This window comes from Coffea arabica, chromosome 5e, assembly GCF_036785885.1.
Source record: "Coffea arabica cultivar ET-39 chromosome 5e, Coffea Arabica ET-39 HiFi, whole genome shotgun sequence".
Taxonomy (NCBI): Eukaryota; Viridiplantae; Streptophyta; class Magnoliopsida; order Gentianales; family Rubiaceae; genus Coffea; species Coffea arabica.
The window spans coordinates 36,379,660-36,392,796 of NC_092318.1; the positions used below are offsets into that span (position 1 = coordinate 36,379,660).

Below are 13,137 nucleotides of genomic sequence, written 5' to 3' on the forward strand. Positions count from 1 at the left end.
TATTTGTATCTAGAAAATTTCCTTTTCCTTGGACCTTCCAACGAGACTGTTGTTGTTGTTTTTCTTCCTATTCATATATTCATCTTAGGATCAGTATTAACCTCCTTTTTAGATAACTCAAGCATCTTCTTTTATACAAAAATGCTTTAGAACATGATCCACTATGCAAGTCTTAATAGTATAGAGTGATTTTCTTTGATAATCATTTCAACTAGGAGTAATTTTTCAATAATTACACCCACTATGAAATAACACAGAAATCTCCACTCCATGATCTTCTAAGTTATTTGAAGACCATTATTAGGCCAAGGAGAGAAAAACTATGTTGAATACAAAATTTAAACAAAATTAACTAGAAATTTATTTGTATCTTACTTGAGTTTTCTTGTATTCCAATGTAGTCCAAATTCGTCTAGGGGTTTGAACATGAAGTAGAAATTGTAGAAACAATCCATGAGGCCCTCTACACAGCACTACATCCACTTTACATTTCTTTCACCTGCCTTGCTATCATCATCTTGTGGAGGAGAGATCGATTGCAATACCAGATGATATTTGAGTACATTTCCAGTAGTAGACTCCTTTGCACCAAACTACTCTGAAAATAACACCTTAACATTGTTGGTGTAATTGATACACAAGCATACAAAAGTGCAGAAATTTGTATTACACAAATTTTACTAAGAAAATGGGGATGAAGATGATGATCTTGAGCCGTGTTCAACACTATCCTTAAGGTTATTTTGCCTCCGCTACACAGAGTATTTGCTATAAGGTTATGGCAAATTACCTGTAGGATATAACAAGATTTTTAGAGTAACTTAATAGCAAATGTCAAGTTTGCTCTACAAAGAAATGATCAAATGTTCTTATTTGTTCGTTTGTTAGAAACTTGTCAATTTATAAGGAAAACAACCTAAAGGTCACCAAAACTAAATAGCCACAATTTCCTCACTTTTAATGATCATGAAGAGGCTACATTAAACTCCTTTAATGGAACCAAATGCTAAAATTGTTTCCTCACTATAATGGTCATCAAGAGACTGCATTAGGCTACTTTAATGGACAAAAATTCCAAAAACGTTTTAGAAATTATTTAACTCCCAACAGGCCATAAAGTCTTTAGTTTCTTTGTTCTAACAAGCCTCATTATTCATTCAAAACTATTCCAACAACAATAGTATCAGCCTAAAAGTTCATGTAAACTAAAATAATAAAAAAACTACTTTTTTAAACAAAAAACAAATTTAGTGTTACCTCTTTTTCAAAAAAAAATTGGTGTCTATGTTTGTTTTAGTATTGTGTTATTTATTCTCTTTTGTCTATCTTAAATTATAATAAATTGATCAAAGCATATATAAAAGTGAATACTGAATGACAGGAAAAGTATTAAGGACATAAACGAAAATTAAACTTTATTTAACTCTTTTTAGTTTGATGTTGTTATCTAGTTGATACAATAGAAAAGATATATATATTTTTTAGCAATGAAAAGAAATAATACTAAGTTATAGATAATTTCAAGAATAAATTGGCAATAATGTCACTGCACTCACCTTTTTTTTTCTTTGTATTTCTAACTTTGACTAGTTTTTATGGAGGGTAAAGTGTGACTACTTCCTAAGTTCAGGAAGGCAAAGTGTTATTAATCCTAGTATTTATGAGCAACAAACCACAGCAAGAATTATGTCCCCAAGCTGGGACTTAGTTCAGTATCTATTGTATTGGTTTTAGGTTATGTAGTTATGAAAAGGTATTTCAAGAGGTAAGATAAAGGAAAATCTAATATTAAGCAAGCCAACAATTTTGATGATGTGAAAAACTCTTCGAAATGTACTATTAGCTAAAAATGATCAAGTTATTATGTAGATAAAATACTGACTTATCTAAGATTAAGAGTCGCCATGAGCAATTGCAACCAAAAAAAGTAAATGAATGAATTTGAATGTGTTAGTTGAATTATTACTTATCATGTGGATACCAATATTAAAAATTATTCTTTAGAATGTTATTATTTATCTGTACCTCATTGGTGCACATCATCAACCACTAGACTAAGGTCTCCTTGGTGCACCTTGTAACATCTTAATACTAAATATTACTACAGAAATCTAACAAAATAATTTTCTCAATCCCCTTCCCCGGTTAAAAAGAATAATTTTGCCAATTATGAAATCAACTAAACCTTTATCAATAAAAAGTTATGGCAAAAAGTCGTGCCTATGACTGAAGGTTTGCCAATAGTATTACGTTTTAACTTATCTTCCCAATCCTTGTGAGCTGCTTACTCGTACAAAAAAAAAAAATTTCGTGTATAGCTTGAAGTACATCTGCATTGACAATTAAATCTTTTAAGAGTAAAACAAGAGCAGAATTTTCGTAGAGGATAGCCGTGGTTTGAAAATTTATGAAGAGAGTTAGAGACTTAATTTGTGATATTAAAAATGAACATGACAAAAAGTGTATATAATCGCTTCCATTATTAGACAAGTAAAGTTTTCACTTCATTACGATTTGAAAGTTCCATCGCCCCTACTAAATATTTTTATGTAAACAAAACAGAAAGATAAAATAAAATCGTCCTCTCAGTTCTCTAATTAAAAAAAAAAAAGAAAAAATTTCCATGAAAATCAAGCTGGTTAGAGATGATGCTATAGACACTTGATGCTGGGAAAACAGGCATTCAATGTTTGCGAGAAGTATTCAAACTTCAAATGGGAAAACAGGCATTCATTGAGTCAAATTTGAAGTTTGATTACTTCTCGCAAACATTGAATGCCTGTTTTCCCAGCATCAAGTGTCTATGGTTCACGGCTACAAATTGCATTTTCTGCTATTCCCCATGATAAAGATGTTTCTTAACCGTTCCTTCTTTGAAGAAATGTGATTCTATAGAAAAACTAAAATAAAACACATCAAGTTTCTTCAACAACCGCCACGATAATAAGATACATCTTCCAACCAAGATGCATAGTAATCCTCCACTTGGTACACAATGCATGCACCATAATTAGCAAAAGGTGGAGTTAGTACAAAGACTAAGGTCTAGACTACTTCAGCATTAACAGTCTAATTCCTGCAAATCCTCCAGAATTTCTGTACTAGGGAGGATGTGTGTAATTTAAAAGGTTCCAGACCGGTATACCAAAAGTTGCTACCAGATGAACCATTCCAAAACCCCTTCAAAATGGATACTTGGGGTTGGCTATAGCCTATATCAACAAGTATTTACAGGTTTATTAGAGTCAGACTTCAGCAAAAGAACATGGAGCCTGCAACCTTTTCATCCAGCCTGGGAAGCTCAGGAACAGAAATGCTACCAACTGATGTGACGCCACTCTTATGCCCAGAAGAAGTTTCAGAAAAATCCTCAAACTTTATGAACTGTCCCATTTGTTGGGCTGCAAGATGTGCATAACAAACAGGAGCCACTACAAAGAAAGTAAGGTGAAATTATGAAATTAACCTTCTTTATCGAATGACGTGTTAATCCTGAACTAACGGACAAATTTATATTTCCTTTTTCAGAATAACATGAAAAGGTAGCTAAGAAATGAAAATACCAATTGAGATTGCAGATGTACTCCTTTGGTACCTAGAAAAGTGAAATACAGTAGCATTAATCAATTTCATAAGCTAAGCTAGGCACAGGCAAAAAAATAGCTTAAAAGCAAAAACTGAATCTTACACATATGAGAGAGAAAGGATGAGTTGTTGTAAGTCATCAGGAGAGAAACCAATCTCATCAAGCAAGACATGATAGTGAGCAGGCCGAGAAGTTCCCTGTCAGAGTAGAACTTTCAGCAGTTTCAAGGAAAAAATTTCCAGGCTTCCTTCAGCATAGAAACATTTATGACACCCTATTGTTTTACATGAAGGAAAGAATTCAGCCTTTATACGGTTCTGCCATGAGGTTGCTAATAAATGCTAAGTCTTATTTATACGGTTCTGGATCAACCGTCAGTCTACTCCAAATCAAACAAGTCACCACCAAGGTAATTAATTGACAACTTAGAATAGCTAGATAAATGTATTCCAAATATAAAAATAACTTACAATCATCCCTGCTTGAGCACACATGTAAAAATCATAATTTCTCGGATGGACTATTTTCGTGTCCACAACAGTACCTGCAGAGAGAGAGAGAGAGAGAGAACCTTAGACGGCTAAAATGAGATAAGAGAATATAATAGTAAACATGCAAACGCGGTTGGAAGACAACCTTAGATCCTATGAAGTACGATGAAAGAACGTGATCACGAAAATACAGACCTGGTGGAACATTTTCTGAGGCATTATTTTGAAAGAGCTTTGTGTGGTGATTCTTTTGAGCCACAATCACAGTGAATTTCGGAAAGTTAACCTCACCAAGATGCTCATAAGCCTGACAAGTTTCAGAAACTTCTAAGCAGATAATATTGAAAAGGGGGCGCTGACACTAGAGAATACAGATGGACATAACACCTGATTGTGGGTACTACAAGCATATCAAAGACCGTTTCTGATATACAAAATATTAGCAAAACCATTGGTACAATAAACGCTTCACTCAAGTAGTGAAGGCATAATGATTGGAGGAAATGTAAGAGATCCGATAAGTACATGCTACATCTACAAAACCAACACGGGCCATAGTGGACAAAGCTGAAAGCTTTAGCTAATAGAGAACCCTGAATTAATATCTGCATGAAAGCTAAATTACCTTTATCATTTGATTGAGCTCAAAATTCAAAACCTTACTAAATTGTGATTCGCTCACTCCATCCCTGAAAGAGAATATATAGTCAATAAACCTCTGCACTGGTAGATTCATCATGTTAAAACATATGTTTCATATTTACGCTAACGATAAAATAAGCAAGATGATTCGCGTGTGCACACACACACGAAAAAAGAAAAGGAGAAGTTCTCCCTGCATGTTGAAATAGTCAACACCCAAAGAAGAGCATCTAGGATAGCCATAAGGTAACCAAGGTTTCAACAATGATTCAAATGGACGCTATAGTATGAACAGGCAGAATACGTGGAAAAATAGCCAGACATGACCTGATAAGCTTTCCTATCACAAAAAAATGGAACCAAATGTCCAATTGGTCATTTTCAACCACAAATGCATGGTAGCACTATGTTAAAAATGCATGGAATATATCTGTGCACACCGGGAAGGGTGGAATAATTTGAATTTGGCTTGCTTATACTTGTAGGATACTCAATTAAAGAAGCAAATATACTTGTAGGATTTTGCTTGTGGAAAAATTTGGATTTTGCCACAAGCAGAAATCATCTAAAGCCCCTGGCTGCATCCCCTAAAAAAGTAACAAAAAATAAAGACTAAAATATGAACATAAAGCCAAAGAGATGTCTAGGCAGAAAACATCACATAGCATCTAAGTGACTGTAAAACTGACAAATTGTCTGCCCATAATACACCAAGTCACCATGCATAAGTGCCAAAGCAATAGAAGCTCCATTGTAATGTACCTGAAAACAATAACCTGAGCTGGCTTGTAGCCATTACTTGTACCATAGAAATCCAAAAGTAGTTCCCTGTAAAAAGATCAAACTAAGAGGTTATTCTTACTCAGCTGTCTAATAAGTTCCTCAACTACTTGCACAACTCTTCATATCAATGTCAGTATACTACAGAAGAATTTCGTTTTGATCATGCCTCATAATGCCACCATCTTCTCCATTTGCCAAAGGTTTGTATAGAGATTCAATCATTTCAACCTTTGATGATTGCGTACGAACAGCTGCTCTGTACCTTGATATCAGTGGCCAAGATCTAGATCCAACAACCTAGAAAAGAATACAAAGGTAAGATGGCAAATACTAAGCATTACAAATTAGTATGTGCAGAAAATAAAACGCTGAGTAGCATAATTACAGCAGCAATAGATGGAATATCTGAGCGGCCAGGAGATCCATGAGAGACATCCATCCCCAAGATCATTGTTGGAGTATCCTTGATAAGTGGGATGCGTGAGGGTCGCTCTATTGACAACAATGAATTGATCCCTCCAAGCTATGAAACAAGACATGAAAACATCACGATACTGAAACAACCACCTAATATCTTCAGACTTTTGTTGAACCAATTACCTTGGAATTGATTTTAAGAAGCACATTTGTGAGATATTGGTCATTGATCTTGGTAGGTGACAAGCATTGAGTAACGATACCAAGATCACTGAGATTCCTTTTCTTCCAAGGGCCTTGATGTGACAAAGACAACTCAATCAGTATAAGTTTTTCACCTTACCCAGAAAAATTGAATGCATGACTTCAAAATACCATATAAATCAGAATTTTTCCGCTCTGGCAACACACACAGCAGAAATTCAGGAGGACCAGGAAGTTTGGACATAATCAGTTCAAACATCTTCTCAACTCGTACTGCAGGGCTTAACCTTCGATTTTGTGGGTCTTCCTCTATCAGTGAATATGGTCGCTCAATATGCTAAAGGAAAAACAAAAATCTTTCAGAACATGTTTATGTACGAAATGAAGTAATAGAAAGCCAGAATTTTTCTTAACGTACAATGCCCTTGTTTCTTCCACAGTTGATAAGCTCCCTCGAAAGATAACTGGTGTCACAACGGGCAGAGAAGTTGACAACTGCCCAACGTTCTATCCTGATGGGATCTACAAGTTTCTTTAGAAGAAGAAAAAAGTATGAGAACACATTAGAACTAAATTTCTTAGATCTCATGCAGAGTCACCATATTAGATAAAAGCATAAAAATTTGATGAATTTAGCGTAACCCTATTGACCTTCTTTCTGTCCCACTTTTCCACCCAAAAGGCATCCCTAACTTTGTTCACAAAGAAAAGTAGGTATAAAGATCCAAACACAGAAGAAATCTGCTAATGTAGCATGCGTTTAACTATCATGATCCTTAAAATTGCAATTTGCAAGAGCCCCAAGCTCTAGGTTAACCGTTTTAACATGTCAGGGGCTGATGGTACCTTCTTGTTGAAGTTCCAACGGCCATTACATGGGAAGCAATCTTCATTGTTACCAACCTTCAACTGTAATTTGCAAGGAGAAAACGAAACAAGACCACATAAAAAATAAGCATATCATAAGTCACAGAACTTCATCATTTGAAGATAACTGAATTATCACCTTAGGTGCCTCAAGGACACGGCCATCAACTTGAGTAAGCTGTTTCTCAATGCATATGCCACAAGCAGAGAGGATAGGGTCATCATCATACCGATAGTTTTTCATAGCCTGCCAAGTTGCAAATAAAGATCAAAAACTAAGAATACAAAGGAAGCTCAAATTGGGCATCAGATTGAAGTAACATACATTGGTTACAACTTGTATTCTCTCTGGAGGCTTCTGCCTAGACTTTTCAACTAGAGATGCCCTCTGCATTGAGGTTAAAGCCTTTGTGTATCGTTGGAGAGATACAAGAGAACACAACTGGAATAAAGAAAAATATTCAATTAAGTTGTTAAAAACTAAGAAAGGGACATATCTAGCCAAAGGATGCTAAAGGGAGGTTGGAAGAGAAATCAGGGGGAAAAGTTCACATACCTCCAAAGGCAGATAGTTTGGTCGTTTAGGCTTTCCGACATCAAGGCATGGCATGTATGCAGACGAATGAAGTTCTATGTTTCGATGTTTTGTAAAATACTCATAAACTGTGACCTCTACAGTCTCTCCTCCATCATGTTGATCAGTACCACTTTTCACTTTCATAGAAAAACTAAACCAAAAATAAGAATCATTCTCAGAATTAAGAACAAATGGTGTATTTTGTGTGTGCATGTATATATATCTCATGCACATACATATGTTTGCTCCAATTATAAATACATTATTTGATAACCACTTACAATTGCTGATTGCAAGGCTTTTCACTTAAACCTATGATCTTGAATTCCATGTTGTTGTGCCTTGCCTTTACCCTCATATTTTTCAACATCTTCTTTGCCTGTAGATTTTAAGTTAAAAAATAATTAGAAACAGAAAGACAGTGATAGTTTATGTAATTGGACAGTTCTCTACCTTCACCCAATCAATAAAACGAGGTTCTTTTGCATTTTGGTTTGCAAGTAGAAAGTTAATTACAGGCCCAGGTGTCAGGATCATTGTTGTAGATACATCTGTATTAAGAAACTAAAGGAGCATTAACAAGTAGAAGCATTTTTCTGAAGCTTGTATGGGTATATCTAAGGACAAAAGTTGAATTATACCCATATTCAAGGACAAGCCTCCATGAGTGGGCCGAAAGCTTGAATAAAATCCCCGACAACCAGTAACACCACCTCCAACCTCAGTAAATAACCTCGAATCATCATGAAAGAATGACTGCCTGACCAAAAGGCAACCCCTGCACCCAATACCAGGATTATAGAGTTTTGAGAAAAGAGAAACTTGTTACTGATAACCAAAATGGAGAAAGTTCATTTATACCTATTAGCAGCTTGTTGTCTCAGCACAATGTCAAGAACTCTCAGTGCATCTTGAACCTTTTCTGGTTCAGCTCCTTGAAGAGCAAGAGAGATGGACTTCAAGGGTACTTTGGCAGCGTAACTGATCGCAACTTTAAAGGTTTTTGATTGTAGAGAATGCTTTGCTCTTTTACCAGACTCACTAGGACTCCCGGTCTGAGAAGGGCTCCCCCTTCAAAGGACAAAAAAAAAAATTTTGACAGAGAATTAACGCAATGTTTTCTATGAGATCTGAAAAATCTAGTAAAAACATATGCTCAACTAAGTCCTACTCACCGTTTAACCATGGACTCCTCCAGAACTACTGGGAACTCTAAGTTGTTATGAGGCAGAGGCCCTACAGTGTATAAAGCTTTTTCTCCATCATATGCAAATCTCTTTCCAGCTAAATCAGAGAAATAGATTTGGTAAAGTTTATCCATAATTTTTCTCCCAATTCCCTTGCTGTCAACAGTTTTCCCTAGCTCAGAACTAATAGAAACCTGCAAAGATTTTATACAATGAACTTGATGTAGAAGATTATTGGCCTAGAAAGTAGAGAATCACAGCCAAGGGAAATCCTACAGTATATTGGTAAAAAATCTCATCTGGATGCTTGAGAGAAACTCTGAAATGGTTACTGAGCAGAGAGATAGGTCGCCCTGTTTTCCCAAATCCTGGCCTACTGATTATGCTGCGGTTTGGCCTATCTGCTTTCTCAGGCTTTACACTTGGTGGTATGACAGGTGGTGGTGCAGGCAAAGGTTGAGAATCACACTCGTTACCGTCCTTCTCCATCCTTCACACAAAATTAAGAGCTGCAACATACAAACATGAAGCATATTCATCGTTGTCATGGCCACAAGTAATAATCAATATTACATAGACATGCTCCCGATCATAAACAATTTTTTTCCAAAAGCAACATATTGTGAGTTTCCTAAATGGTGTATATAGCAAATAGCTGGCATTTTGAAAATCATTCTCTGATATGTGATGGATGATCATTTACCATGCAAAGAAACAAGAAACAAGCTGAATAGTCATTTTGAGTTGCAGATTACCAACAATAACTATACTATAACGAATTGAACAATCAAATGTCAAAACAACATGGGAAGCACCTCATGCATTAGAATGTGAGATAAAATCCAACCATACCAAATAATAGAGAAATCACCAACAGGCTCAATGTTATCCAATTCATGTGAACCTGGATAACTTTTTATTTGCAAATAATCATTTGATTGAATCATAAACACGTTTTCCAACCACCTTTTTATCTCACATACATTACATCACAAAAAGTGCTACACTATTTTTTTTTTTAAATTATTCCAACTAATCTCCTATCCAAACACTAGTACTTACAACAGGAGAACCCAAAAATGGTGGTCTTAGTCTAAGGACCTTTTCAAGTAGTTTTGTAAGTTTATACTCAAAACTCAGTAATTTGGAGATGACTGCCAAATTTTCATATACGGTCAAGAATACAAATAACCTCATGACCCTACCAATAATGTTGCTAAAACTACAGCTTTGATCATGCACAAATTTTTCCATCCTTTAAAAAATTCATACAGAAATAAAAATGACAAAATAAGGCACATCCTAAACAATTTGGAAAAATTTAGCAATAAAATTTTGCATAGAAGCAGTAAGACAGTAACTTCATCGTAGGCATTTATATAAGAGCACCATTAAGTACAACAAAGCAACGGGGGTAGCACATTTATTTATTTATTGGTTTATTTTTGGCAGTAGCACATTTAGTTGGTAATATGTTGCCTATGGCATGACAAAAACATCAACAAGAAGGAAGTAACTAAATATCTGAAAAGAAAAAGGAAAAAAAAAACCAAAAGAAAAAAAGAGAAGTAATTCTAATCCTGAGATAGATCGCTTCATCATTCAGTACCCAAAAAACCCTTTTAACAACAAAATAATGAAAAAAAAAAAAAGAAAAAAATGCCAGCAATAGCTGGCCCCTTATGCAGATAACACACGGAAACGTATCTCAACTAGATTTATCAGAAAAATTGGAGACAAAATCTTAGTTTGTCAAAAACAAGGTATTCTAAAGCCCCAGACTTAGACACATGCATGAAACTAGCTAGTTTTATTTACAAAAAGGCACATACTACTTGCTAAGTACATCATTTTGTGAGTAAATTAAAAATGAAAATCCCAACTGTAAAAATAGGATATTGCAGCAAAACAGAAATACAAAAAGCTAAATAAGATAATTTCATCAACAAGAAACAGGGAAAAAAAAAACCTCGGAGAAGCATTGAAGTGTATATTTGAGAGCTTTGAGAATAACAGAATAAATAAAAGGCCATCCTGAATACTGTTCACAAAACAACTTCCATTATTAACAAATGTATTCCATATAATCTTTTTCATATATGTACTCTAAAGATTATAGAGATTACAGTGAATATACACTGATAAATGAATATAAGTACAGATAAATCACACACATCCACATAGCAAACGAGAGAGTGAAAAGATATGAAACTAAAAGAGAAAACCTTCAGAAAAGCCAAAGAGGAGAAGGTTTACTCGAGGAAAACCAAAAGAAGGGAGGATAGAAAATAGAAAGAGGGGCAAACGGAAACCAAAAATTAGCACAGACCAGTTTCAGAAAACTTAGATCAAAAAAATAGAAACTACCGACAAAAACATTCAAACCGAAACACGAAAATTCCTGAAAAAAAGAGAGAGCTTTTGAGGTGGAAATTTCTAAATAATTAGAAGGGTTTCTGAAGAAAAGCCCAAACCAACAAAAGAAATAACATAAACTTATCAAAACAGATAAATGTGTGTGATTTAAAGCTAAAACCCAGAAAATTATTCCAAAGATTAGATCAAAAGTTGAAGGAAACGGAGTGTTCTTGAAATGAATTATAAACCTACCAAGAAGAACATCAGATAATCACAGACGATACAATATAATCAATGTGTCTTCATAGCAAGAACCCAGAAATATTTTCCAAAGAAAACGTCAACAATTGAAGAAAATGAGTTCCTGAAAGTCTCAAAGATTTCCTGACGACTGACGAAAAATGGTGTGAAATAGGAAAAGGGTTTAATCAGAAAAGAAAACCCAAAAAGGATTATCAATCAAAATCAAAAATCACAGAGCATAGAATACATGCCAGTCCACTCCCCAGAAAATTTTTCCCAAAAAAATAAAAGGAAAAAAAAAAAGAAGAGAAGAAGAAAGAGGCTTCTGTTGCATACCTTTGGGCTAATAATGAGACTGCCGATTGCTGTGATGGAAATTGAAAGGGGCTATAACTTATAGCCCACAAAAGAATGCGAAAAAAAAAGTACAGCTTTTTCTCTGTCTCCTTCTCTAATTTTGCCTGATTTTTCATCAGAATAGTGGAGGAGGAGGAGGACTGGAGCAGTACTCTTTTTGGGTTTTGAACTTTGAAGTTTTGTAAGTTTTGGGGAGAGTGGAGGGAAACTGGGAAAGAGTCCCCAATTTTGGAAAATTATTTTTTTCTGCTACAAAATTTAAATTAATACTTGAGTCGCACCATTGATCATCTTAGCATTTTGTTTGATGTAGGGAGCCAAGGACAGACTCGTACGTGTGCTCTGCATCTTTATAGAATGCGTACCCTTGCGATTTGGTGTTTTAACATATTATTCTTATGACTTAAAAATTATATAGTATAACTTTCTCATAATTTAGATTAAGGTATCACCGTTAATTTTTTTCATTAAAACTAACAATCAACAATAAAAAGTTAAAGTTATACTAATAAATTGACAAATTTATCCATTTATTATTTCATTTTTTTCTTCCAAATATAAAAAAGAAGAAATTGAAATAAAAATATTGATAAATAAGAATTAGAAAATATCATTAAAGACTTGGGTTTGAAAACCTATAATGATATTTGTAGTCAAAAAAGATTTGGTATTTTTTCTTTCTTATTTGTTTGTTTTAAATTTCGCTTCTATCTTTTTTGTTTCTTATTTATTTATTTTTTTATTTCCCTTCCATCTCTTTTGTATTTGAAGAAAATTAAAATTCTATAGGCCTAAATATAGATTTTCAAAATCATCTCTTCTCTTCCAAGAGAGAGAGAGAGAGAGAGAGAGAGAGAGAGGGAAAAGTGAAAAAGAGAAAAATAGTAAAAGGGTGAATTTGTCAATTCACTAATTTGATTTTGACTTTTTATTATTGACCGTCAGTTTTAACGGAAAAACTAATGGTGACACTTTCACCCAAATCATGAGGGAGTTATATATAGGTTTTAAACTATAGAGGGTTATGTAATAAAGTATCAAACTACAGAGGGGTAAAAAGGCAATTTACCCTTGTAGAATTAAGTGATAAATTTTAAAAAAATCCCTATTACTTGTGTAGTGGATACTTGCACAAGAGTATCTCCTTGCTACATTCTATTAGTTAAGGTAAATCCATTTTGGATTATGGAGGAAACTAAATCCAGGAGAAAGAATAAAATTTAATGAGGTTACATTTAGACTATTTTATTGATTGAAAAGATCATTTTATTCAATAAATCTATACTAATGGGAGAAAATATATCAAACAAAAATGACACCAACATATATAGATTTAAAATCAATAGATACAACAGATCTAAAAAATTAATACAAATAAAGATAATATTGATGCTCCCACATATTTTCAATGCAAATAAAGATAAT

The 13,137-nt window shown here is 34.2% G+C and overlaps 1 protein-coding gene across 2 annotated transcripts; it reads right to left on the reverse strand.

The window, feature by feature from the left end:
- Positions 1-2,920: 2,920 nt before the first annotated feature.
- Positions 2,921-12,020, reverse strand: LOC113743498 (protein argonaute 16-like). 2 transcript variants are annotated; one of them, XM_027271543.2, is made up of 23 exons: positions 11,692-12,020; positions 9,031-9,263; positions 8,743-8,948; positions 8,429-8,638; positions 8,209-8,345; positions 8,021-8,118; positions 7,849-7,946; positions 7,547-7,718; positions 7,316-7,432; positions 7,130-7,237; positions 6,970-7,032; positions 6,542-6,655; positions 6,295-6,460; positions 6,103-6,215; positions 5,888-6,025; positions 5,669-5,799; positions 5,482-5,547; positions 4,703-4,766; positions 4,273-4,384; positions 4,057-4,130; positions 3,689-3,783; positions 3,564-3,595; positions 2,921-3,431 (listed from the first exon to the last, which is right to left on the reverse strand). In XM_027271543.2, the coding sequence occupies exons 2-23, from the start codon at positions 9,241-9,243 to the stop codon at positions 3,253-3,255; spliced, it is 2,706 nt and encodes a 901-aa protein (XP_027127344.1). In that variant the 5' UTR covers positions 9,244-9,263; positions 11,692-12,020; the 3' UTR covers positions 2,921-3,252. The 2 variants fall into 2 exon arrangements, with proteins under 2 accessions (XP_027127344.1, XP_071904616.1); XM_072048515.1 differs by having other exon boundaries at positions 5,645-5,799.
- Between the last annotated feature and the right edge of the window lie 1,117 nt (positions 12,021-13,137).

What these genes read in the sequence shown, in the direction of transcription:
- LOC113743498 (XM_072048515.1), bottom strand. Translation starts at nt 9,243, where the DNA reads ATGGAGAAGGACGGTAACGAGTGTGATTCTCAACCTTTGCCTGCACCA. An exon ending in GATCAAAACGAAATTCTTCT is followed by an intron (nt 5,548 to 5,644) that starts GTAGTATACTGA and finishes ATCTTTTTACAG; the next exon opens with GGAACTACTTTTGGATTTCT. An exon ending in CTCAGAAAATGTTCCACCAG is followed by an intron (nt 4,131 to 4,272) that starts GTCTGTATTTTC and finishes CTCTCTCTGCAG; the next exon opens with GTACTGTTGTGGACACGAAA.